Below are 25,686 nucleotides of genomic sequence, written 5' to 3'. Positions count from 1 at the left end.
GGCCGCACCCGTCTGCGGGCGCGCACGCGCACGGCTGCCGGCGAGCCACGTGCGCCCTTCGGGAGGGCGGTTTCCCGCGTGCGCATGCGCCGTCGGGAGGCGGCGCGCCCTCCGGCCGCCGCGGTCACAGAGCTGGGAGGGGTCGGCCCGGGCCGCTTGGGCGGGAAACGCGGGCAGCGTCCCACACAAAAGACCACGGGCCTCCCGCACGGGCACGGGCATGGCAGCGCAGCACCCTCCGGCGCCCTGGTTGGGGTGCGGTCCCCGATCCCTGCCCCTGGGTCTCCATCAGGACCCGGGGGGGAGGGGGGCAGGGGGGGAGGGGGGCAGGGGGGGGAGGGGTACAAAGTGTGGACTCGGTCTGCAGGCTTTGGGGTCGTTTCCTGCCAACGCGGGGGGCGGGGGGCGGAGATGAGTTTGCGTGTTTGCAACCCGCGCAGCTCATCCTCGTGGCTAACCCGGATGCAGCTCATGAGTATTGCGGTTCCGGACTCTTTTTTTTTTTTTTAAATATATTTTATTGATTTTTTACAGAGAGGAAGAGAGAGGCATAGAGAGTTAGAAACATCGATGAGAGAGAAACATCGATCAGCTGCCTCCTGCACACCTCCCACTGGGGATGTGCCCGCAACCAAGGTCCATGCCCTTGACCGGAATCGAACCCGGGACCTTTCAGTCCGCAGGCCGAGGCTCTATCCACTGAGCCACACCGGTTTAGGGCGGTTCCGGACTCTTGACCGAAGGCTGTGGGGCAGTCACTTGCACCCGCCATGCACGAAAAAGGGGAAGAAGGCCAGGAGCCGACTGGGGGCTCAGGGAAGGCCTGCCTGGCGGTTTTGCAAACTCGGACCTCAAGGAACCTCGAGGGATGGCCTGGAATTAAACATTTACCTAAAAGCAGTTTGTCATGTCCTGGGCCAGTATTTACCTGTTGTCTTTCTGCATCTAAGACAGTTTGGCTCAAATAAACTCAAAATTCTTTACAGTTTTTTTTTTTTTTTTTTTTCACATGAACACTAGGATGTCCCCCCTCCAAGGGGTGGTCAGGCGAGAAAAGGAGATGAGCTTGGAGTCACTTTGAGCAAAGTGGGCCGAACGGAGTCCTCCACGCTCTCGAGTCTAAGGCTGGTTTTGGCCTTTGTAGGGACAAGCCACAGTGTTTTTTTGTTTTGGGGGGTTTAAAAATTTTTTTTTAAATCTGTTTTTACTGATTTCAGAGAGGGAGCAATGGACACATCCATGATGAGAGAGAATCCTGGACCGGCTGCCTCCTGCACGCCCCACCCTGGGCCCCCCAACCTGGGCCTGGGCCCTGACCGGGAATCGAACCCTGACCTCCTGGTTCATAGGATGACACAACCACTACGCCGGACGGGCAGCCACTGTTTGTGTTTTTTTTTTTTAATAAATCTTTATTGTTCAGATTATTACAGGTGTTCCTGTTTTTTTTCCCCCCCATAGCTCCCCTCCACCTGATTCCCCACCCCACCCCATACCCTTACCTCCCGCCACTGTCTTCATCCATAGGTGTAAGATTTTTTTTTTTTTTTATTGATCTCAGAGAGGAAGGAAGAAGGAGAGAGAGATAGAAACATCAATGATGAGAGAGAATCATTGACCGGCTGCCTCCTGCACGCCCCCTACTGGGGATTGAGCCCGCAACCTGGGCATGTGCCCTCGATCGGAATCGAACCCAGGACCCTTCAGTCCACAGGCCGACGCTCCATCCACCAAGCCAAACTGGCCAGGGCAATAGGTGTAAGATTTTTGTCCAATCTCTTCCCGCACCCCTCACGCCCCCTTCCCCCTGAGAATTGTCAGTCCACTCCCTTTCTATGTCCCTGATTCTATTATATTCACCAGTCCATTCTGTTCTTGAGATTTTTTTTTTTCCCCACTTGATTTTTTTTCAGATTCACTTGTTGATAGGTGTGCATTTGATGTCATTTTGTTGTTCATCATTTTTATCTTTACCTCGTTCTTCTTCAGCCACGGTGTTTTAACTGATGTCTAGGCCCCCCTCCCCAAGCGAGCATCCAGGAGTGGGGCAGCTGCACAGGCAGCCAGGCGTCCCTTGCCGGGGACGGGCCTCGGAGGAGGCCCCGGGGGACTTGCCCGTAGCCGGAGAACCCAGATGACCAAGGGCCTCTCGCCACGAGTCCCCAGCGCATTCGCAGGCAGGTCTGCTGGGAAGGCGAGGGACGTGGGTTGGGCCCAACACGTCTGGGAGTCCGCCCGCTGGGGACCCGGGGCCAGTCCCCCACGGACGGAGGGAAACTCCCAGCATACCCGCTTGCGGCTGGCGGGCGCGGACCTTGGTCCCACCTCCGGGACAGCAGGAACGAATAAAACACACGTGTCCTGCGTTCCTTATCCCTGCATGTTCGTTTCTAGGGAGACGCCCTGGAGTTGAGCACATAGGCACAGGGAGACAGATCACAATGCTCACTGTGACGTAATGACAATTAAGTGGAACGTGCGTGAATGTCCAACTGGGAAAATGCATCAATAAACTGTGGTATAGCTATTCTATGGATTCCTGTACAGCATTTAAAACAATATATTTTTTCTTTTTTAAAAATATCTTTTATTGACTTTTTACAGAGAGGAAGGGAGAGGGAGAGAGAGTTAGAAACGTCGATGAGAGAGAAACATCGATCAGCTGCCTCCTGCACACCTCCCACTGGGGATGTGCCCGCAACCAAGGTACATGCCCTTGACCGGAATCGAACCCGGGACCCTTGAGTCCGCAGGCCGACGCTCTATCCACTGAGCCAAACCCGCCAGGGCTAAAACAATATTTTTATTGACTTCAGAGAGGAAGGGAGAGGGAGAGAGAGAGAAACATCAGTGATGAGAGAGAATCACAGATGGGCTGCCTCCTGCACACCCCACATGGGGGATCCAGGCGGCAGGCAACCCGGACCTGTGCCCTGACAGGGAATCGAACCTGTGACCTCCTGGTTCCCAGGTGGACGTTCAACCACTGAGCCACGCCAGGGGGGGGCCAGCATTTAAACGGGGTAAAGTTCATCTGCATCGCGGGGACCAGTTCACTGTCCCTCAGACCGTGGGAGGGCCGGACTATAGTTTTAAAAATAAAAAACTATGAACAAATTCCTAGGCGCACTGCGGGCCCGGGACGCGTCGGCTGCTAAGCAGGACAGGCAGCGGCCCCCGGCGGGCCGGATCCATGTCCTCGGCGGGCCGCCTGTGGCCCGCGGGCCGTAGTTTGAGGACGCCTGCCTTAGATCATCGCGGGGGGGCAGTGACGGACAGACCCGGCCTCACGGAGCTTTCATCCCGAAGGAAGAGACCGGAACGAGAGGTGGCAGGGACGGGAGATGTATGAGACAGTGATGGTCGCTGTGGGGCCTGGACAACACAGCAGGTGAGGCAGAGGCGAGGATGCGGGAGGTCAGAGGAAGGGGTGACCGTGAGGTGGGGGGACCCGCAGGCCTTCTCTAAGACCTGCTGGAGGGGAGCGAAGGCGCCCCACACGAGGATGAGGGGCGAGGTCCCCAGGGAGCAGGCCTGGCCTGGAGCCCGTAGGGACAGCAAGGAGGCCTGTGGCTGGAGAGGGGCGCTCCTGGGGGGTGGGTGGGGCCCACATCGTGGCTGTCCGTGTGTATAAACAGGGGCGTTGGGGGGAGTGTGAGGGGAGGGGCCCTGGTATGGAGAACAGCGGGTGCTTCTCTCCAGCAAGAGGAACTTGAGACGCAGACTGCTGGCCGTCGGGGTGGGTCAGACGCTTTCGGTGAAAGAGACGTTCATTTTGCGTCCGTCCGTGTCCCTTCAGGAGAGCCTGGTCTAAGAAGAGAGGGGGAGAAGGTCGTAAGGACACAGAAGTCTGTAACAGGACGTCCCAGCGGTTGAGACAGGCCTGGGACACTCCCTCTCTATCTATCTATGTCTAGACATCTGCATATTTATATATAGATTTGGATCCAGTATCTATATCATACATTGCATAGTATCTATCAGGGGTCCTCAAACTACGGCCCGCGGGCCACATGCGGCCCGCCGAGGACATTTTTTTTTTAATATATATATTTTATTGATATTTCACAGAGAGGAAAGGAGAGGGATAGAGAGCTAGAAACATCGATGAGAGAGAAACATCGATCAGCTGCCTCCTGCACACCCCCCACCGGGGATGTGCCCGCAACCAAGGTACGTGCCCTTGACCGGAATCGAACCCGGGACCCTTCAGTCCGCAGGCCAACGCTCTATCCACCGAGCCACACCGGTTTCGGCTGAGGTACATTTAAATGCCTGCTCTGAATGAACCGACTCTTGTACGACAGAGTCAGCGCCCACACAACCTCACCGAGCTATTTCTAAGGTAATTATAGGGCGTATTGACTCTCGGGGGCCGCCGTCACAAAATACCACGAAGCAGGCGCCCTGAAGTAACAGAGATGCACTCTGCCCCTGTCCCCGGGTTCCCCGATCAGGGTGTTGGCAAGGCCTGGCGCTCCCGGGAGGCTCTGGGGAGACTGTCCCGGCCTTGTCTCCGAGCTCCTGATGTGGCGGGTGGAGAGGCATCGCTCCGAGCTCCTCTGACACCGCCTAGGGGCTCCTCGTGTCCCTTCGTCCCCGCCTGGTCATCCCTCTGCGTGTCCATGTCCTAACCTCCTCCTCCTAGCCCAGGGGTTCCCAACCTTTCCAACGCCGCGCCCCATTAATACAGTTCCTCATGTGGTGGTGACCCCCAGCCATAACATTATGTTCGTTGCTACTTCATAACTGTCATTTTGCTGCTGTTATGAAGTCGCGACCCACAGGTTGAGAACCGCTAGCAGGGTCGCCTAAGACCGTCGGAAAACACAGATATTTACATGACGATTCGTAACAGTAGCAAAATGACAGTTAGGAAGTAGCAACGAAAATCATTTTATGGCTGGGGGTCACCACCACATGAGGAACTGTATTAAAGGGTCGCGGCATTGGAAAGGTTGAGAACTACAGTCCTAGAAGGACTCCACCCTACTGACCCTCACAGTCAGCTTTAAAAAACAACCACACGCCCTGACCGGTGTGGCTCAGTGGATAGAGCGTCGGCCTGCAGACTGAAGGGTCCCAGGTTCGATTCCGGTCAAGGGCACGTACCTTGGTTGCGGGCACATCCCCAGTGGGAGGTGTGCAGGAGGCAACTGATTGATGTCTCTCTCTCATTGATGTTTCTAACTCTCTATCCCTCTCCCTTCCTCTCTGTAAAAAATCAATAAAATATATTAAAACAAACAAAAAACCAAAAACAACCACACGTATTTTTATTGATGTCAGAGAGGACGAAGAGGGAGAGAGAAATAGAAGCATCCATGATGAGAGAGAATCATGGATCGATCGGCTGCCTCCTGTACGCCCCCCACTGGGGATGGAGCCCGCAACCCAGGCATGTGCCCTGACCAGGAATCGAACCCTGACCTCCTGGTTCCTAGGTCGATGCTCAGCTACTGAGCCATGCCGGCCGGGCTAGGCTACCCCTTTTATTTATTATTATTATTATTATTTTTATTTTTAAATCCTTACCCGAGGATATGTGAACGGAAACAGGATGAGATCCTTCTCACCTACGACTGGTGACTTTCAGCACTCTTGACATCCAAGAAAAAAGGACTTGAAATGCTGCCATTAGCCCGGCCGGCCTGGCTCAGGGGTTGAGCATCGACCTATGAACCTGAGGTCACGGTTTGATTCCCGGTCAGGGCACAGGCCCGGGCTGCGGGCTCGATCCCCAGTGTAGGGCGTGCAGGAGGCGGCCGATCCATGATTCTCTCTCATCATGGATGCTTCTATCTCTCTCTCCCTCTCCCTTCCTCTCTGAAATCAATAATAAAAAAAAAGGGGGGTAGCCTATTTCTGAGCTTAGCATCATAATAAGTTAAACGAGGCTACTGCATCTCCAAAGACCGTAGATGTGTCACCCCCACTTCAATTTACCTTCTGGATGCAGAATCAGGAGAAAAGGTGAATTCTAACCAGGTCTTCAACTGATGATCAAGCACGCCGATGGTCAACGGACACCACTGTCCGTTCTTTGGGGGTCTGAATTGAAATGGACTCTTGAAATCCCCCTACTGTTCCTTTACGTGCAAGAAAAATAAATTAAATGATGCCCAGCCGGTGTGGCTCAGTGGTTGCGTGTCGACCTAAGAACCAGGAGGTCACGGTATCGATTCCCCGTCAGGGCACGATCCCCAGTGTGGGGTGTGCAGAAGGCAGCCGATCAATGATTTTCTCTCATCATGGATGTTTTTTTGTTGTACATCCTCACCGCGGATATTTCCCCATGATTTTTAGAGAGAGTGAAAGGGAGGCGGGGGGAGACAGAGAAAAACATCGATGTGATAGAGACACATCAATTGGTTGCCTCCAGCACAAGCCCCGACCAGGGCCAGGAGTCGAGCCTACAATGGAGGTGAATGCCCTTGACCGGAATCGAACCCAGGACCCTTCAGTCCCAGGGCTGACGCTCTCTCCATGGGGCCAAACAGGCTAGGTTTGCTATCTCTCTCCCTCTCTGAACTCAATAAAAATGTATTTTTTAAAAATATATTTTATTGACTTTTCACAGAGAGGAAGGGAGAGGGATAGAGAGTTAGAAACATCGATGAGAGAGAAACATCGATTCAGCTGCCTCCTGCACACCTCCCACTGGGGATGTGCCCGCAACCCAGGTCCATGCCCTTGACCGGAGTCGAACCTGGGACCCTTCAGTCTGCAGCCCGACGCTCTATCCACTGAGCTAAAGCGGGTAGGGCTAAACATGTATTTTTAAAAAGTATTAAAATAAATGAGAACCACAGAATTTTAAAAAAGGCCAGCACCTGGGGAGGCTCCAATCCCAGGGGTGCTGCTGGCCAGGAGTGTCCTTCTGGGTGAGCTCTCTGACGCCGTTGGCTGCAGGTTTCCCAGCGGTGGGTGCGGGCCACAGGCCTCCTCGCAGGGGTGACGGGAGGCTGTGAGAGCATTAGGGACACAGGCGGGCACTGGTACACCAGAGCCAGTCCTGGACCCGAGAGAAGGGACTCATTCTGCCGAGGAAGAACGCGGTGTGCGCCACGGGGAACCTCGTTCATTCAGCACGTTTACGAAAGGTGTCGTATGTGCTTGCTGGACAGACACCCCTGGGGTCCCTCCTTATCGGTGGGGGACCCGTGTTGTGTGAAGGCACTGAGTTTGTGCTGATTGATTACAACGGCCATAGGAGACTATGCTATACAACATGCGACCTCCTGAAGCTATTTCCAGATCATGAATCTGGCTCCATCTTTTTTTAAAAATATATTTTATTGATTTTTTTACAGAGAGAAAGGGACAGAGCTAGAGAGTTAGAAACATCGATGAGAGAGAAGCATCAATCAACTGCCTCCTGCACACTCCCTACTGGGGATGTGCCCGCAACCAAGGTACGTGCCCTTGACCGGAATCGAACCCGGGACCCTTCAGTCCGCAGGCCGACGCTCTATCCACTGAGCCACACCGGTTAGGGCTGGCTCCATCTTTAATGTTTGTACGTTTCATACTGTTTCCCCCCCCCATACCTATATTTACCTATGATGCAGCATAATTTATAAATTAGGCCGGTAAGAGATTAACAACGAATAATCAAATAGAAAATTTTAATAAGAGCCGTAAATGTGCTGAAACCGGTTTGGCTCCGTGGACAGAGCATCAGCCTGCGGACTGAAGGGTCCCGGGTTCGATTCCAGTCAAGGGCATGTACCTTGGTTGCGGGCACATCCCCAGTGGGAGGTGTGCAGGAGGCAGCTGATGGATGTTTCTCTCTCATCGATGTTTCTAACTATCTCTCTCCCTTCCTCTCTGTAAAAAAAAAAAAAAAAAATCAATAAAATATATTAAAAAAAAAAAAAAAAGAGCCGTGAATGTGGCCCCTCGCTCTCTAAATGTGTCATTGCGCCCAGCCGGAGATGGGAACGCTGCCTGCTCCCACCGCGGGCCATTTTCAGTCCCATCCCTTAACTTCCTGTCCCTTAAGCCTTGTGGGCATCGCTTGACCTCTTCCCCTTTCTGGATCCTAAAGACAAGCCTGTTCGGGGTACGTGCATGCAGAGCGGCACCCCGCCCTTTTCCATCGCCTTGCTACCTTGGTCATCGACATGGTCACTGTTTTCTAAAAAGGAGGTGAGTGGGAAGGCACAGACACTGAAGCAAATCAACAAGGGACAAATGGCACCGTTCAGCTGGCGATCGGAGTGCAACTCGCTGGGCTCCGCCCCAGCCCGGCGGCCCCAAAGCCCCGCCCCGCCCCTAACAGGCCCCGCCCCCACCAGGTCCCGCCCCTTCCCCTCCTCCGTCAGCCCCAATTGCTCCCTGCCCAGCAGGCCACGCCCCTTCCCTAACAGGCCCCGCCCCACCAGGCCCCGCCCCTTCCCCCTCCTCCGTCAGCCCCAGTTGCTCCCTGCCCCAGAAGGCCCCGCCCCTCCCTCAGGCCCCGCCCCATCAGGCCCCGCCCCTCCCCCAGCGGGCCCTTCCCCCTCCTCCGTCAGCCCCCGTTGCTCCCGGCCCCAGCAGGCCCCGCCCCTCCGCCAGGCCCCGCCCCCTCCAGGCCCCGCCCCTCCGCCCCTCCGCCGCAGCATTCCCGCAGGAAAGCTCCCGCAGGCTGCGCGGACCGGGCGCGGCGCGGGCTGGGCATGCGCAAAGCGCGCGGGCGCGGTTGCCGTGGCAGCGCCGGCGGGAGGGGAGGCGGCTGGCGGGCGGGCGCGGCGCGGAGCCGGGCGACCTGCGGGCTGAAGCGGCGAAGGCGCGGGGCAGGCCTGAGCGGCGGGGCGCGGCGCCCGGCCCGCGGGGATGCGGGACCGGCTGCCGGACCTGACGGCGGTGAGTGGCGGGTGGGGGAGCGGGCGAGCGGGCGGATAGCGGTTCAGGCCGGGCGGGGCGGGGCGGGATGGGCGGGGCCTGCGGGGGGGGCGCGGGGACTCCGCCCGGCTGGGCGGGGGTCGGGGGGCATCGGGAAAGGTTGGGGCTGCTGTTTGGCCGGGTCGCGATGCGGGATCGTGGGGGGCGCGCGGTGTCCACTGTGTTCGGGACGCTCCGAAGGCCGAGGCGCAGCGCTTCGACATCTGGGGAAACTGGGCTTGGCGGGGTCCCAGGCGGGGTCGCGGCCCTGAACCCCTTTGTGAGCCGCGCTCTGCCCTCCCTCCCCAGCTGATTTCTGCCCTGAAGTCACCCCATCACGCAGCCCTTCCCTGCGGGATGTCAGCGCCCCAGCGTGGGGCCTCATCGCCTCGCTCCCTGTCCAGTCCTGGGGGTCCAGTTCCCGGGTCCCACACACCTGCACGTGGTGGGAGCTGGCGGGAGAGGAGGGTCGCGGTGGAGCCAAGTCCAGGCTGGCACCCCAGGGTGGGCGCTGGCCGCTGGGGGCGCGCGGCGGGGCGGGGGACCGGCCGGCACCGAGCCGCGCCTTAGGCTTCCCGGTAAACAGGTTGCTTCCCAGTTTGCTTTTTCTTACTCAGTGGCCGGCACACCCGCCGGGGGGAGGGTGGGCGCCCCGCTCACCCAGCGAGGGGAGGGTGGGCGCCCGGGAAGAAGCCAGCGAGATACGGGCTCCCTGAGGAGGGTGGACCACCTCCCGCGTGGGTGACAGATGACACTGCGGGGGACACGCTGCCCTGAAGCTGTAGGGGCTGCTCAGAGGAAGTGACCCGTTGGAGCCCTGTAGAGTTTTTAAACTTTAATTTTTATCTTTTTAAATAATTTTTTGAGTTTATTTCAGCCAAACGGTCCACAGTCGCCAGGAAGCAGTATCTCACCGGATTGGGATAGGGCTCCCTTAAACTGAATAGAGGAAATTATTCTTTTTTTAAAAAAAAAAAAAAACATGTTTTTACTGAGTTCAGAGAGGAAGGGAGAGGGAGAGAGAGAAACATCCATGATGCGAGAGAATCACGGATCGGCTGCCTCCGGCATGCCCCCCACTGGGGATCGAGCCAGCCACCCCGGGCCTGTGCCCTGACCGGGAATCGAACCCGGGACCCTGCAGTCCGCAGGCCGACGCTCTACCTACTGAGCCACACCGGCCAGGGTCTATCCAAACACTTTTTTAAAAATATATATATCTTATTGATTTTTTACAGAGAGGAAGGGAGAGGGATAGAGAGCTAGAAACATCGATGAGAGCGAAACATCGATCAGCTGCCTCCTGCACACCTCCTACTGGGGATGTGCCCGCAACCAAGGTACATGCCCTTGACCGGAATCGAACCCGGGACCCTTCCGTCCGCAGGCCGACGCTCTGTCCACTGAGCCACACTGGTCGAAACACTTTAGAAAGATGACCTTTTTCTCTAAAGACACAAGCATCAGCCGAAACCGGTTTGGCTCAGTGGATAGAGCATCGGCCTGCGGACTGAAGGGTCCCGGGTTCGATTCCGGTCAGGGGCATGTACCTTGGTTGCGGGCACATCCCCAGTGGGAGGTGTGCAGGAGGCAGCTGATCGATGTTTCGCTCTCATCGATGTTTCTAGCTCTCTATCCCTCTCCCTTCCTCTCTGTAAAAAATCAATAAAATATATTAAAAAAAAAAAAAAAAGACACAAGCATCAGTCCCCAGGGCCGCCTCTGAACGTTAGGCGGGGAGTGTGGGGGCCCCAGGCCCAGTGCGTTCAGGTACCCGTGGCATGTAATGAATGAACTTCTCTCTTTGGCTTGCAGACCGTAGCTGGTCACGTGCCCACCGTAGGACAGTCGAGAGAGAAGGGTCACTCAGGTCAGAGGAGGAACCCTCTGCGGGGCGGGGGGGGGGGGGGTGCGGGGGTGGGGGCGCGGTGTGTGTGTGTGGAAATTAACGCTGGACACGCATCACCAGAAAGTTTCTTCACCGCAACGTTTCCTTCCTTCCTTCCCTTTTTATCGGCGCTCCCTTACAGGGTGTCCCCCGCCCCCCCTCTCCGCCCCAAAGACGTACACACACTCTTGGAATGATTTGATCAAGGCAGTGTGTATGGAAACAGGATTCGTTCTCAGGAGTGTGCTGCCAAGCTGTCACGGCGTGTATGCATTTTTTTTTTTTTTTTTCTGGGCACGCACACACCCCGCAGTTTGACGTCCGCCGCTGGCAGTGAGCGTGGCCTTCGACGTAGTAGCAAACGGCCGCGCTTCCGTCCCCTCTCTGGGCCTCCAGCAGGCGTTGCGCGCCTCGTTAGGCGAGGATCTGCTGGGGGATGCATCGCAACCCAGGAGCTGTGGCTGTTTGTCGCAAAAACACCGCCACGTGGACGTGGGACCGGGGAGGCACCCATCCCACCCCCGATGAGAGACGGGGCCGGCCGCCGCGGCCCGAGCCGAATAGTGGACTTTCCTACTGCGGGGGGTTGGATCCTCTTGGGAAAATAACTTTCAGGCTCTGCAAGCTTCCATTTTCCCCGCCTATAAAACGGGGTAATGATATTTCTCTTGACCACGCTCACACAGGGAGTTGTGAAACGTCGGGTCAGGCCCGCAGAGAAAATGCCGTGTAATTACCAGTGCTGTTGGTATTCACTGGTTGTTGTTTTTATGTGCTCGGAGTCTTAAAAAGCACCCTTCTCGTCCCTATAAAAATATTTGCCCGGCCGGCGTGGCTCGGTGGTTGAGCGTCGACCGACGAACCAGAGGGTTAGGGCTGGATTCCCGGTCAGGGCACAGGCTCGGGTGGCGGGCTCGGTCTCCAGCGGGGGGCCTGCAGGAGGCAGACGTTGTTCTCTCGCTCTCTCTTTCTCTCTCTCTCTCTCTCCCTCCCTCCCTTCCTCTCTGAGATCAATAAAGATATATTTAAAAAAAAGAAAATAAAAAGAATGCCCTAACCGGTTTGGCTCAGTGGATAGAGCGTCGGCCTGCGGACTGAGGGGTCCCGGGTTCGATTCCGGTCAAGGGCATGTACCTGGGTTGCGGGCACATCCCCAGCAGGGAGGTGTGCAGGAGGCAGCTGATCGATGTCTCTCTCTCATCGATGTTTCTAGCTCTCTATCCCTCTCCCTTCCTCTCTGTAAAAAAATCAATAAAATATATTTAAAAAAAAGAAAATAAAAAAAAAGAATGCAGCAATGTTCTAGAACGTTCAATAAGGCTTAGAATGCCCCGCCCCACACCTGCTGAATCAGACACGCACAGCTTTCCGGCGGGGCGGGGGGGGGGGGGCGCGGGGGTTCTGACGCAGCTCATCCTTCGTCCTTTGGCGTGATTTTAGACGTAGAGTGCCGGGTTTCTAAGCTATTGGGCCAGCCCGGCTCTTCCCGGGGTGAGGGGTGAGGGGTGAAGGGTGGGGGGGGGGGCGAGGCTGCTTCCTCACAGACGGCTTGCTCAGGCCTCCTGACCACATCTTCCCTCGCTGAGTGGTTTTTACTTATTTATTTTATTGATTTCAGAGAGGAAGGGAGAGGGGGAGCGAGAGAGAAACGTCGATGAGAGAGAATCGCTGACGGGCTGCCTCCTGCACGCGCCCCCCCCCCCCCTCCGCTGGGGACCGAGCCTGCCTCCCGGGCCTGTGCCCTTGACCGGAATTGGACCCAGACGACCCTTTCGTCCGAAGGCCGACGCTCTGTCCACGGAGCCACAGGAGGGGCTGTCGGTTGCGGGGGGGGGGCGCCCTGCGTCTCTCTCGCTCGGGGAAGAATGTGTGCGAAAGTTCCCGGACGGTCATTCCGTGTCCCCGGGAAAGCTCGGCAGCAGCGGCGTCAGCGTTTCCATCTTGAGAGGAACCGGGCAGCACAAGCAGTTTCACTTCCCGGCGGGCGAGGCCGCTGCCTGCGCGGATGGGGCTCCTGGGAGCCGGTCCGGGAGCCGCTGGGGTCCCTGCCACGGCCGCGCCCTCCTGCAGGGCTCCCGCCGCCTGCCCTCACGGGGCCTGCGGTTGCCCCGCCTCACAGTCCGGGTGTCAGGGAGCGCGGAGCTCTGGGGGGGGGGGGGGGGCGGTGTGGAACCCCGGGGCCCTGGATTGCTCTCGTGTCTGCTCTTTATTATTATTATTGTTATTATTATTATTATTATTGACTAGAGGCCCGGTGCACGAAGATCCGTGCAAGAATGGGCCTTCCCGCCCCTGGCCGCCGGCACCGCCTCCGCTCCGGCCCGGAGCCGCCTTTCCGCCTTCCCACGCCGCCCAGAGGCCCCGAGTGGCTGGGGCCGTGGCTGGGTTCCTGGCCGCTCGGCGCCGGCGTATGCAAATTAACCCGCCATCTTTGTTAGGTTAATTTGCATGCTCCCGATGGGCTGGTGGGCGCGAAGGTACGGTCAGTTTGCATCTTTTCTATTAGTGTCGATTTCAGAGAGGGAGAGAGAGATATAAACATCCATGATGAGAGAGAATCACCGATCGGCTGCCTCCTGCACGCCCCACACTGGGGATCGAGCCCGCAACCCCGGGCCTGCGCCCTGACCGGGAATCGAACCCTGACCCCCTGGTTCCTAGGTCGACGCTCAGCCCCGGAGCCACGCCGGCCGGGCCCTGTGCTCCTGAGCCGCGCTCGCGCCTGCATGAAGCGGGCCGAGCTGACCCCTCCCCCCCCTCCCGTTGCAGTGCCAGAAGAGCGATGATGGGGACACGGCCGTCGTGGTCGAGAAGGACCACTTCATGGACGACTTCTTCCACCAGGTGAGGGTCCTCCGGGGACAGTCGGACCGGCCTCCTCAGCATCGGCCCGTCCCCGCCGCCCGGCGCGTGTTGGAAGTGGTGCCCACAAGTAATGTTTTTATGTTTTTGTGAATCCTTACCTGGGGGGTATTTTTCCACTGATTTTTAGAGAGAGTGGAAGGAAGGGGGAGAGGAAGAGAGAGAGAGAGAGAGAGAAACATCGATGTGAGAGAAACACATCGGCCCTGACCGGTTTGGCTCAGTGGACAGAGCGTCGGCCTGCGGACTGAAGGGTGCCAGGTTCGATTCCGGTCAAGGGCATGTACCTTGGTTGCGGGCACATCCCCAGTGGGAGGTGTGCAGGAGGCAGCTGATCGATGTTTCTCTCTCATCGATGTTTCTGACTATCTATCCCTCTCCCTTCCTCTCTGTAAAAAATCAATAAAATATATTTTTTTTTAAAAAAGAAAGAAACACATCGATGGGTTGTCTCCTGCCCACGCCCCAACCAGGGCCCAGGCCGGGGAGGAGCCTGCAGCCGAGGTTTGTGCCCTTGACCGGAACCGAACCGGGGACCCTTGGGTCCGCAGGCTGACGCTCTACCCACCGGGCCACGGGCCAGGGCCCAGCCCGGTCGGTTTTGCTGGTGAATGCCGACCGGCCTTGCCGTGGTCATCACGTAACGTGGTGCCTGTTTTTAACATGAAGGGATCACCCACGTGCGGTGGGAACCGGCTTTCATTTTTCACGCGGGATTACCCACTTTCCTCCGCCGTCCTCCGTCTTGAGGCGCGGGACGTCGGGGGCTGGCGCTCCCCGCAGGGTGACGCCCCTCTCTCTCCAGGTCGAGGAGATTAGGACCGGCCTCGCTAAAATAGCTCAGTACGTGGAGGAGGTCAAGAAGAACCACAGCATCATTCTGTCGGCACCAAACCCCGAAGGGAGTAAGTCGCGCCTGCCTGTCCGTCCCTCCGTCCGTCCGGCCGGCTGTGTACCGGCCTCTCCCGCCGTGGGTCCCCCAGGCCCCAGTCCTCGCCGCACAGCGATGGGGCCCCGGCAGCACGGTGCCCCGCTGGGGGAGGAGGGGCGGCCCACTGCCGGCAGCACCCACACACCGGCCCGGAAAGCCAGGCCGCCCGGCCGGCCGGCCAGCGGGAGGTTCTGCGGAACTCGGGCCACGGCGGGAGCCGGACCTGCCGTGCGGGCCGGGTCCGTGGCGGAACAGGAAGGAGAATTTTGTGTCGGGTGGACGCTGGGGGGTGGACTCGGGGGACGCTGCTGGTCAGCGGGTGCTCACAGCCGCCCGCTCCGCAGTCGGAAACTCGGCTCCAGAGCTGTGCCCGGAGGCCCCCCCCCCTCGGCGAGCTGGGCCCCACGCAGACCTGTTCTCAGATAAAGCCGTCGTTGGGGTGAGCCAGCTGAGCCTTCTCACGGGCGTGTCCCTCCTATCTCCACCAACGCCTGGGCCTGCGCCTCCCCTTGCCTCCACCCTGCCTCCCCCCGAGGACCGCTGGCCCGTCCCCCGATAGTTTATCTAAAGCAGGGGTCCTCAAACTTTTTAAACAGGGGGCCAGTTCACGGTCCCTCAGACGGTTGGAGGGCCGGACTATCGTTTAAAAAAAAACAAAAAACTATGAACAAATTCCTATGCGCACTGCGGGCCCGGGACGCGTCGTCGGCTGCTAAGCAGGACAGGCAGCGGCCCCCGGCGGGCTGGATCCATGCCCTCGGCGGGCCGCCTGTGGCCCGCGGGCCGCAGTTTGAGGACGCCTGATCTAAAGAGACAGACACCTGAGCAGAGATTGGGCCGTTTACACGGATTGGACATCGTTGATGTTGGACGTTACCGCTCAGGTGACTTTTTTTATTTTTTTTCATTTTAAAGAAATAAAAGAGGAGCTTGAAGATCTGAACAAAGAAATCAAGAAAACGGCCAACAAAATCCGGGTCAAGTTGAAGTGTGAGTTGCAGCTTCGGTTTTGTTTAACCGTCGATGGGGGGATTCTGGGCCGTTACTGTTTTCTTTACACTTTTTCGTTTGATGTTTTCAGAAAGTTCACGCTGTGAGAGCTTTAAGATAAATGTGCACGTACGGACGTGGGGTAGGAAGCCTTTAAGTTCTGCATCGTCTTGGGATTTTTATTTATTTTTATTTTTTATTTTTTTTTAAAATATATTTTATTGATATTTCACAGAGGGGAAAGGAGAGGGATAGAGAGCTAGAAACATCGACGAGAGAGAAACATCGATCAGCTGCCTCCTGCACACCCCCCACTGGGAATGTGCCCGCAACCAAGGTACATGCCCTTGACCGGAATCGAACCCGGGACCCCTCAGTCCACAGGCCGACGCTCTATCCACTGAGCCACACCGGTCAGGGCTTAGGGTTTTTAAACGACCGGAGGGAGCTAGAGCTGATGTTTTCAGTCCTTCAATTCAGGGGAGAAGCACAGATTCACAGCCAACAAGAGGCAGCGCTGGCTTACAAATTGCTCATCTCTTTTTATTTTATTTAAAAAAATTTTTTTTTTTTATTGATTTCATTTAAAAAATGTTTTTATTGATTTCAGAGAGAGGAAGGGAGAGGGAGAGAGAGAGAGAAACATCCATGATGAGAGAGAGTCATGGGCCGGCTGCCTCCTGCACGCCCTCCCCCCCCCAGCCCCCCGCCCCCGCTGGGGACGGAGCCCACAACCCGGGCCTGTGCCCTGACGGGGAATCGCAACGTGACCCCCTGGTTCCTAGGTCGACGCTCAGTCCGTGAGCCACACCAGCCGGGGTTTTTTCCTTTTAAACGTCTGGGTTTATTTGTGAGGTTATCGACAAGTGATGGTTACCCCCCAAACCCGCACACGGACTGGGCGTGGGGGAGGTGCGGAAAGCACGGTGAGGCCGGGCTGGCCCAGCCCCTTCCCGGCGTGACGGCCCCTCTCCCGTGCCTGCAGCCATCGAGCATAGCTTTGACCAGGATGGCAGCGCGCCCCGCACGTCCGTGGATGCCCGGATCCGGAGGACCCAGGTCTGCGCCCAGCCCCTCCTCGCCGCAGGGGGGCCGGGGAGTGGGCTCCCACTCTCTTACTTCAGCCGCACAACGCGTTCATCCTTACGGCCACCAGCCCTCGGCTCTTTGCGTCAAAGAGACGGTGTTTTTAGACTCCCTCTGGATCGCGAAGGGGAAACCTGTCGGGCCCACCGACAGAGTTCTGTAGGGAAGGCCGAGAATTATTGGGTCACCAGAGTGCACGTGGCGGGGCCTCACCTTCGGGAGGTTACCGGGCAGCAGAGGGAAGCAGACTAACCCCCCTGACCAGCGGGGGTGAGCCCGTGGGCGCTGGGCACCGGCTGCGGGGTGCACACCTGGTCCTCCCCACCCCCTCCCCCGCCTGGTCCTCCCACCCCCTCCCCTGCCTGGTCCTCCCCACCCCCTCCCCCGCCTGGTCCTCCCACCCCCTCCCCCGCCTGGTCCTCCCACCCCCTCCCCCGCCTGGTCCTCCCCACCCCCTCCCCCGCCTAGTCCTCCCCACCCTCTCCCCAGCCTGGTCCCCCCACCCCCTCCCCCGCCTGGTCCTCCCCACCCCCTCCCCCGCCTGGTCCTCCCACCCCCTCCCCCGCCTAGTCCTCCCCACCCTCTCCCCAGCCTGGTCCCCCCACCCCCTCCCCCGCCTAGTCCTCCCCACCCTCTCCCCAGCCTGGTCCTCCCCACCCCCTCCCCTGCCTGGTCCTCCCCACTCCCTCCCCCGCCTGGTTCTCCCCCCCCACCTGGTCCTCCCCACCCTCTCCCCTGCCTGGTCCTCCCACCCCCTCCCCCGCCTGGTCCTCCCACCCCCTCCCCCGCCTGGTCCTCCCACCCCCTCCCCGTCCTGGTCCTCCCACCCCGGCCTGGTCCTCCCACCCCGGCCTGTCCCCGTGGGCTGGCTGCCCCCGGTCTGGGCTCCCACCTCCGTGAGGGGTAATTCTCGGGCCGCAGGTCACCGTGAACCCGGAGCAGACGTGCCGGGGCGGGCTGCAGGACCCCGCTGTGGGGGAAGGGGTGTCCCTCCCGGTTCCCTCGGGAGGCGTGGTTACTGGTGTGACTTCCCGTCACGCGCCGCCTCCCCGCACCCTTTCCACGGGAGGAATGGCCGTGGTGTGTTAACCCACGTGTGTTGCTGACAGCACTCGGTGCTCTCCCGGAAGTTCGCGGACGTGATGACGGAGTTTAACGAGGCCCAGACCGTCTTCCGGGAGCGCAGCAAGGGGCGCATCCAGCGGCAGCTGGAGATCAGTGAGTGCCGCCCCCCGCAGTGCCCCGACCGGCCACCGCCCCCCCCCCCCCCCCCGCAGTGCCCTGACCGGCCGCCGCCCCCCGCTTCCTTCTCTTTTAAATGCGTGTGTCTTGGCTTCAGAGAGAAAGGGGGAGAGAGGGAGAGAGAGAGAGAGAAACATCCATGATGAGAGGATCACGGATCGCCTGCCTCCCGCACGCCCCCCACCGGGGATGGAGCCCGCACCCCGGCCTGTGCCCTTGACCGGAATGAAACCGTGACCTCCCGGCTCCCAGGCCCAGGCTCGGCCCCTGCGCCCCGCCGGCCGGTCAGCCCCGTCCACGTCGGCACATTTTGTCACTCCCAGGCCCACACTCCGCAGCGTCCCGTCCTCGAGCAGGGGCTGCGGCCTCCCTGTGCTGAGCTCGGGCAGCCCCCGGAGACCCGCCTCGTTCCCCCGTTCTGCAGCTGAGCTGCGCGTCACCCCCCGAGAAGCTCGCGGGGCCCCAGTTCCTCCTGCCCCTCGGCCCGCGGGCGGCCTCCGCGTGGGCAGCGCGTGGAAGGGCTGAGGCCGGGGGTGCGCTGGTGGCGTGGGCGGGAAGGCCCTCCCCCGGACGGTCCGCTGAGGGAGGTTTGCCCGGACCCTGCAGCCGGGAAGGCGACCACGGACGAGGAGCTGGAGACCATGCTGGAGAGCGGGAACCCCTCCATCTTCACCTCCGACGTGAGTGCCGCCCGCGCCCGCATGTCCGGCCGGCGTGTCCGCGCCTCTGAGCGGTCCGACTCCTCAGCACCCTCCCCCGTCCCCGCAGATCATCTCCGACTCCTCAGCACCCTCCCCCGTTCCCGCAGATCATCTCCGACTCCTCAGCACCCCCTCCCCCGTTCCCGCAGATCATCTCCGACTCCTCAGCACCCTCCCCCGTCCCCGCAGATCATCTCCGACTCCTCAGCACCCTCCCCCATTCCCGCAGATCATCTCCGACTCCTCAGCACCCTCCCCCATTCCCGCAGATCATCTCCGACTCGCAGGTCACCAGACAGGCCCTCAACGAGATCGAGTCGCGGCACCAGGACATCATGAGGCTGGAGACGAGCATCCGCGAGCTGCACGAGATGTTCATGGACATGGCCATGTTCGTGGAGACGCAGGTGACCGCGGCGCCGGGGCGGGGGGGCGGCGGGGGAACGGGGACAGGCCTCTGTGAGAGCCGCGGGCGACCCCACGCCCCGGGGAAGCCGCTGTTTCGGAGGCAGCCTCAGCGTTCAGCGTCGCTGGCAGGGCGGCGGCAGCGTGAGGCCGAAGGGCGGAACAGCTTGAACCGCCGGGTGGGGACCACGGGTGTCCGCGGGGCCAGAAGGTCGGGGACCGCTGGCTTCAACGCCGACAGCGAGGGACTGGCTGGTTAACGGAATCGGTGTGTCCACGGGGCAGCCTGCTCGGCAGCCAGCGGGAACACACACCCTGTTCCCTGTTCTTTGTCTGTTTTCCCAGTGGTTTTTAGAGAGAATGGAGGGGAGGGGAGGGAGAGAGAGGGAAACATCGATGTGAGAGAAACACACCCATTGGGTGCCTCCTGCATGCGCCCCGACCAGGGCCCGGGCTGGGGAGGAGCCTGCAGCTGAGGTCTGTGCCCTTGCCCGGAATCGAACCCGGGACCCTTTGGTCCACAGGCCGAGGCTCTATCCACTGAGCCACACCGGCCAGGGCACTGAGGGTTTTTAATGAGCTACCAGGGGTGGGCAAACTTTTTGACTCGAGGGCCACCATGGGTTCTTAGACTGGACCGGAGGGCCGGAACAAAAGCATGGATGGAGTGTTTGTGTGAACGAATATAAATTCAAAGTAAAGGAGCGGAGGGGAGAGCAAGAGGACCGGATAGAACAGCCGGATCCGGCCCGCGGGCCGTAGTTTGCCCAAGGCTGACCTAGACCAGTGGTCGGCAAACTCATTCGTCCACAGAGCCAAATATCAGCAGTACAACAATTGAAATTTCTTTTGAGAGCCAAATTTTTTAAACTTAAACTTCTTCTAACGCCACTTCTTCAAAATAGACTCGCCCAGGCCATGGTATTTTGTGGAAGAGCCACACTCCAGGGGCCAAAGAGCCGCAGGTGGCTCGCGAGCTGCGGTTTGCCGACCACTGAGCTAGACAAATGCTGGACCTGTGAGTTAACAGGGAGATGGGAAAGTTGGTGTGGAGACCGCACACACATGCGTGTACACACACATGCAGTGCCATGAGCACGGCTCTAGGACAGAATTCACGGAGGGGAGACACGGGCCATGCACATGAGGACGTGGCCCGGGGCGTTTCAACGTTCTCCTCTGAGCGGTGTGCGTGTCCAAGTCCTGCTGAGTCTGGGCCCCGCTCCACCGCCCTGGGGGGAGCCCGTGGGGGTGCAGTCACACGTAGGGTGAGTTTCCGGTTGAGGAAGCGAGCTAATTGTGCGTCCTCTCCAATGCCCCACGTCGCCGCGGCAGCTGCGCCTGCGGGTGGACGGGAGACCAGGTAACGCCTCCCCCGGCCCGTCCCCGCGCTCCCCTCGCCCGCCATCCTCGCTCATGACCTCCTGACCTCCGCCAACCCGCTCCTCGGCCCCCCCGTGCCGCCGCCGTCCATCCCGTTCGCTCTCTTCACAGCACGAACCGGTTTCGATCGCTTCGTGTCGGTCCATTTGCAAACGTCTCGTCTTCTCCTAACCGTCCGAGCGACATCACATCCGGCCCATTCCACACCCGTCGCGTTCACGTGCGGGCCTCAGGGGCACGCCGGCCGCGGGGAGTGTCTCCTAAGCCGGGAACTCCTCTGTTTCAAGGGTGAGCTGGTCAACAACATAGAGAAGAACGTGACGAGTGCGGCGGACTACGTGGAGCGCGCCAAGGAGGAGACGAAGAAGGCGGTCAAGTACCAGAGCAAAGCGCGCAGGGTGAGTGGGCGTGGGGGGCGAAGGGCGCTCCCTCCGTCCGCCCCGGTGTGGCCTGCTGGTGTCCGCTGACCTCACGGGTCTTCCAGGGAAGAGCCGTGTCCTCACGCTTCCCTTTTATTTTTTATTTTTTTAATATATTTTATTGATTTTTTACAGAGAGGAAGGGAGAGGGATAGAGAGTTAGAAACATCGATGAGAGAGAAACATCGATCAGCTGCCTCCTGCACACCTCCCACTGGGGATGTGCCTGCAACCAAGGTACATGCCCTTGACCGGAATCGAACCCGGGACCCTTCCGTCCGCAGGCCGACGCTCTATCCACCGAGCCACACCGGCCAGGGCCCCACGGAGTCTTTTTATCTGAATCTTAGACGTGTTGTGGGTGTGAGCCAGCGCTCTCCCTGGGAAACAAGAGGATGGTTTGCTTGGTGCCGGCCTGGGGCGTGTGCGTGTGCGAGTGCATGTGTGCATGTGTGTGTGTGTGTGTGTGTGTGTGTGCCAGAGCTCTCCCAGGAGAACAAGGGGACGGTTTGCTCGGTGCCGGCCTGGGGCGTGTGCATGTGCGTGCGTGTGCGTGCATGTGTGCGTGTGCGTGCATATGTGTGTGTGTGTGTGTGTGTGCCAGCGCTCTCCCAGGGAAACAAGGGGACGGTTTGCTCAGTGCCGGCCTGGGGCATGTGTGTGCATGTGTGTGCATGTGTGTGCATGGGTGTGCGTGTGTGTGTGTGTGTGTGCATGGGTGTGTGTGTATGTGTGTGTGTGTGCGTGTGTGTGTATGTGTGTGCATGGGTGTGTGTGTATGTGTGTGCGTGTGTGTGCGTGTGTGTGTGTGTGTGTGTGCATGGGTGTGTGTGCGTGTGTGTGCGTGTGTGTGTATGTGTGTGCATGGGTGTGTGTGTATGTGTGTGCGTGTGTGTGTGTGTGTGTGTGTGCAGCCAAGTCAACCAGGGCCTTGGAAAGGGGATTCCCAGACGCTCAGAGGACACGGGGGTCAGGGGTCATGTGATGACAGGTGCAGGTCTGCTCCCCTGTCGCCTGCAGCCCCTCGTGCGCTTGGTCCTGGCCCCCCCCCTCCTCCCCCCCCCGCCCAGGTGACCTGGGACCCTGGGCGTGCTCCTTGCCTCCTGTTCAGTCACTGGGCCCGCACTGACCCTCCAGCAGAGGGCGGCGCTGAGCCCGCCCGGGCACAGAGGGCCTGGCCGCCCAAGTCCCCGCAAAGGGGCAGCTCCCGCCCTTCTGTCCGGGACGACACGGCGTCAGGCCAGTGGAAGCGTTCAGGCGGCTCGTTGGTGTGGAAAGGTGGCAGGCGTGGGGTGACGCACCCCGTTCCAGACCTGCAGGGGCCTCGCTTCGGGGCACAGGAGTCTGGGCGTCACCAGCGCCAGCTGATGGGCTGAACGCTCGCTCACTCGTTCCCGGGAGACGCCTGACGCCCCGACCGCTCGGCTTGCTGGGCCTGCCTCCTGCTCCTGGCGCTTGCACCCCCTCCCGGCGGCTTCTGTTCGCAGGGCAGCGGGCGGCCCGAGACCCCGTGGCTGTCCTGCCGGGGGCTCTGCTCCCTCCCCTGTCCCTGCCGCGCCTGACGCACCCCGAGTCCTGACGTCCTGGTTTCAAACGAGGCCGCCCCCCGACGCGGCCGCAGGACGTGACCGGGTGTGACCCGCTCGCTCTCCTTTGGCAGAAAAAGTGGATCCTGGTGGCCGTGGCGGTGGTGCTGGTCGCTGTCGTGGCTCTGATTATTGGCTTGTCGGTTAGCAAGTGAGGCTGTGGATCACGCCAGGGCGCATGCCTCTGCCGCGCGGCAGTAAGTGACTGACTCACCGCTAACCTCCCGGCCCACCGCCTGCCGACGCCCCGTCTCACCGAGCTGGCGCGCTCACTAACCTCCCCCGGCGCCTCGCCGTGGCTGCCGAGACTGCCACCTAGATCACGTTCTCTTTATTGTTGTCGGTCCTCACCGGAGGACAGCTTCCCATTGGTTACATTTTAGAGAGAGTGAAAGGGAGGGAGCGAGACACACGTCCATGTGAGAGAGACACATCAATGGGTTGCCTCCCGCGCGGGGATCGAGCCCGCAACCGAGGCACGTGCCCTTGACCGGAATCGAACCCGGGACCCTCCAGTCCGCAGGCCGACGCTCTGTCCGCCAAGCCACACCGGCCGGGGCGGGGCTTGTGTTTTGGACGCTCCGGTCCCCGGAGAATCTCGTCAGGAAATGACACGAGTGACTTCCCTCCTTCGACGCCTCGCAGATTAACTCCCGTTTTCCTTTGTCCTGCAGAAAATGATGTTCATTATCATCTGTGTCACTGTTTTGCTCCTGATCCTTGGCATTATCCTAGCAGCAACGTTGTCATAGCAACCGTAGCCCACGAGCCCTTCGTCCTTGGAGCCAGCCCTCCCACGTCACGCACGAACGCCCGGGCGGGCCGCGCGCTGCAGGACGCGGAGAAAGCCTCCCGCAGCAGCCCCGACGCCGTGCGTGAGCCCCACATCCTCGGCTCCGCAAACAGCATGCCGCGCGCCGTGGGCCATGTGACACAGTGGCCTTAAAACGGGATTTACCGACATTCCCAACTTTTTTATATTTCAGCGTGGGGACTGTTTGTATGTGGAGTTCCGTGAGGCATATTTTGGGTCTGAAGCCGCGAGATTCCGGGTCTGAGACTTGGGGGCCCCCCCCACCCCCCGCTCACAAGCTCCCCGACGCTTTTGTACCGTTTCTTCCACCTTTGTTTACTGTTCGCAAGGAAGTCCTTGTCGCGGTCCCCGAGCCGTTTTGTAAGATACCTGCGATGTTGAATGTTTATAAATGACCCGTTTAATATATTGACACCTCTGCTTGCCCCCTTTTTCTATATTCGATGCCGCCTCTCGCAAGGAAGAGGAGACTCGCGAGGTCAGAGGCGTCTGTGCCCAGATGTTTACAAGCTCGGCCGCCGCCCCCGGGAATATGCAGGCCTCGGTGCCCGCTGTGGGCGGCGAGGGCCACGGTGCCAGGCCCCAGGGACAGTCCCCGCGCTCACACCCGGCCCCGCCGCCCCCGCCCGCCACCCGCCCGCCACCCACAGCGACTCAGCGACAGGCGTTCCCAGCGAGCGACGGAGTCTGAAGTTAAGACCGCGACTCGCTCCTTTCTACACGCAAGGGATTTACTCCCGGACACCCAGCGGCTCCTTCACGTGTAAACCGCTGTGTGCCGGCCACGGTCACGTCCGTGTTCCCGTTGGGCCTCCCGTTGCCCTGACCTCCGAACGTTCGTGCTAGAGTTCACAGGCGTCCGTGATGGTGAAGCGTCCTTACTGCTCGTGAGTGTTTCTGTTGTGACACGGTGCTTCCGGCTTGGGACACGTGTGAAGACTTACTAAGGCGTGGACACCGTGAGGCAGCGACTACCAGGGGTGGGCAAACTTTTTGACTCGAGGGCCACCATGGGTTCTTAAACTGGACCGGAGGGCCGGAACCAAAGCACGGATGGAGTGTTTGTGTGAACGAATATAAATTCAAAGGAAAGGAGCGGAGGGGAGAGCAAGAGAACCGGATAGCACAGCCGGATCCGGCCCGCGGGCCGTCGTTTGCCCACGGCTGGACTAGACGTTTTCCATGAAGGATCCCCCGGGCACCGGCCCCCCTCTGCCTTCCGTCCCCGGTTGTGGAAGCCCGGGGCGGTGTCGTCACGTCGTTCGGTTTGAAAACCCGCGGGGACGCCCTTGACTCCAGACGACGTCACCGCGGTGATGAGTCCCACTCCGTCACCGTCCGTCCACCTGCCCACCCGCAGTCGGCCGGAGCCTCTGGCCCTAACGCACCGTCGCGTCCTCACCGCCGGGGGCGAGCTCACGGGCCCGGGCTGCCGTGGGGGACCGCCCGGAAGGACGCTGAACCGGAGACCCTGGCCGTGTCGCTGTGCCTCGTGGGCACCTCTGACCACAGTGCAGGAGCTTCGAGCCGGCGGCCTCCCCCCCCCCGCCCCCCCCCGGGTCCCGCGTGCAGCCTGTGGGGCCTCACCCTTCCTGGCGATGCCTGCTGCGTCGTCTTCCAGTCACTCTTCCCGGACCCGGGGTCCTGAGCGGACCTGTGTTTTATGGCTAAAGCGGCGGAAACGCTGTTTGGTTTCTAGGTAGATACGTCATTTGTCAGATAACACACGGGTACGTCTGACCCCCCTGTACCGATTTGAAATCAGGTTTTTAAAAATACATACGCAGGCTCACTTGTCACCTTCTACTATTTCTTGAGATATTTTGTGTTTACATTAAAAAAAAAAAAAAAACCACCAAAAACTCCCCGAGTCCCGAAACATCAACAAGAAACACTCAACAAAACAACCCCCCAAAACACCACTGGCTTCCTTCCCTGCCACTTCCGGGAAGATACTTGGGGAGCTGGTTTATGGCACACCCACCACTCAACTGTCCCAAGGGAATCGGGCTCACCGTGGCCGTTACTGTGCGTTAGTGACGGTGAGTTAACGATTTCAGGTGTCTTTGGTAACATTTCTTTTAAAATATTTATTTTTTATTGATCTCAGGAAGGAAGAGGGGAGAGAGAGAAACATCCATGAGGAGAGAGAATCACGGATCGGCTGCCTCCTGCACACCCCCCCACACTGGGGATCGAGCCCGCAACCCTGGGCATGTGCCCTCGGCTGGAATCGAACCTGGGACCCTTCAGTCCGCAGGCCGACGCTCTACCCACTGAGCCACACCAGCCAGGGCTTCAGTAACATTTTTGATTGATTGTTGTTGTTACAAGCTTCTGTGTCCATCCTCAGACACCAGCAGCTCCGGCGCCTTAAAGAACCCGCCCGAGCCCTGACCGGTGTGGCTCAGTGGATAGAGCGTCGGCCTGCGGACTGAAGGGTCCCGGGTTCGATTCCGGTCAAGGGCATGTACCTTGGTTGCGGGCACATCCCCAGTGGGAGGTGTGCAGGAG

The 25,686-nt window shown here is 59.5% G+C and overlaps 1 protein-coding gene across 3 annotated transcripts; it reads left to right on the top strand.

The window, feature by feature from the left end:
- The first annotated feature begins 8,707 nt into the window (after positions 1–8,707).
- STX2 (syntaxin 2) lies at positions 8,708–25,005 on the top strand. 3 transcript variants are annotated; one of them, XM_080650134.1, is made up of 11 exons: positions 8,708–8,847; positions 13,523–13,597; positions 14,421–14,520; positions 15,462–15,536; positions 16,522–16,595; positions 17,732–17,840; positions 18,471–18,544; positions 18,835–18,972; positions 20,641–20,751; positions 22,433–22,555; positions 23,033–25,005. In XM_080650134.1, exons 1-10 carry the CDS (start codon positions 8,818–8,820, stop codon positions 22,511–22,513), a joined length of 867 nt encoding a protein of 288 aa, XP_080506260.1. In that variant the 5' UTR covers positions 8,708–8,817; the 3' UTR covers positions 22,514–22,555; positions 23,033–25,005. The 3 variants fall into 3 exon arrangements, with proteins under 3 accessions (XP_080506260.1, XP_080506261.1, XP_080506262.1); XM_080650135.1 differs by lacking the exon at positions 22,433–22,555 and having other exon boundaries at positions 23,033–23,583; XM_080650136.1 differs by lacking the exons at positions 22,433–22,555; positions 23,033–25,005 and adding an exon at positions 20,306–20,333.
- Positions 25,006–25,686: the final 681 nt, after the last annotated feature.

This window comes from Plecotus auritus (assembly GCF_963455305.1).
Source record: "Plecotus auritus genome assembly, chromosome: 13".
Classification (NCBI taxonomy): Eukaryota; Metazoa; Chordata; class Mammalia; order Chiroptera; family Vespertilionidae; genus Plecotus; species Plecotus auritus.
This window is presented reverse-complemented; position numbering and strand designations above follow the sequence as displayed.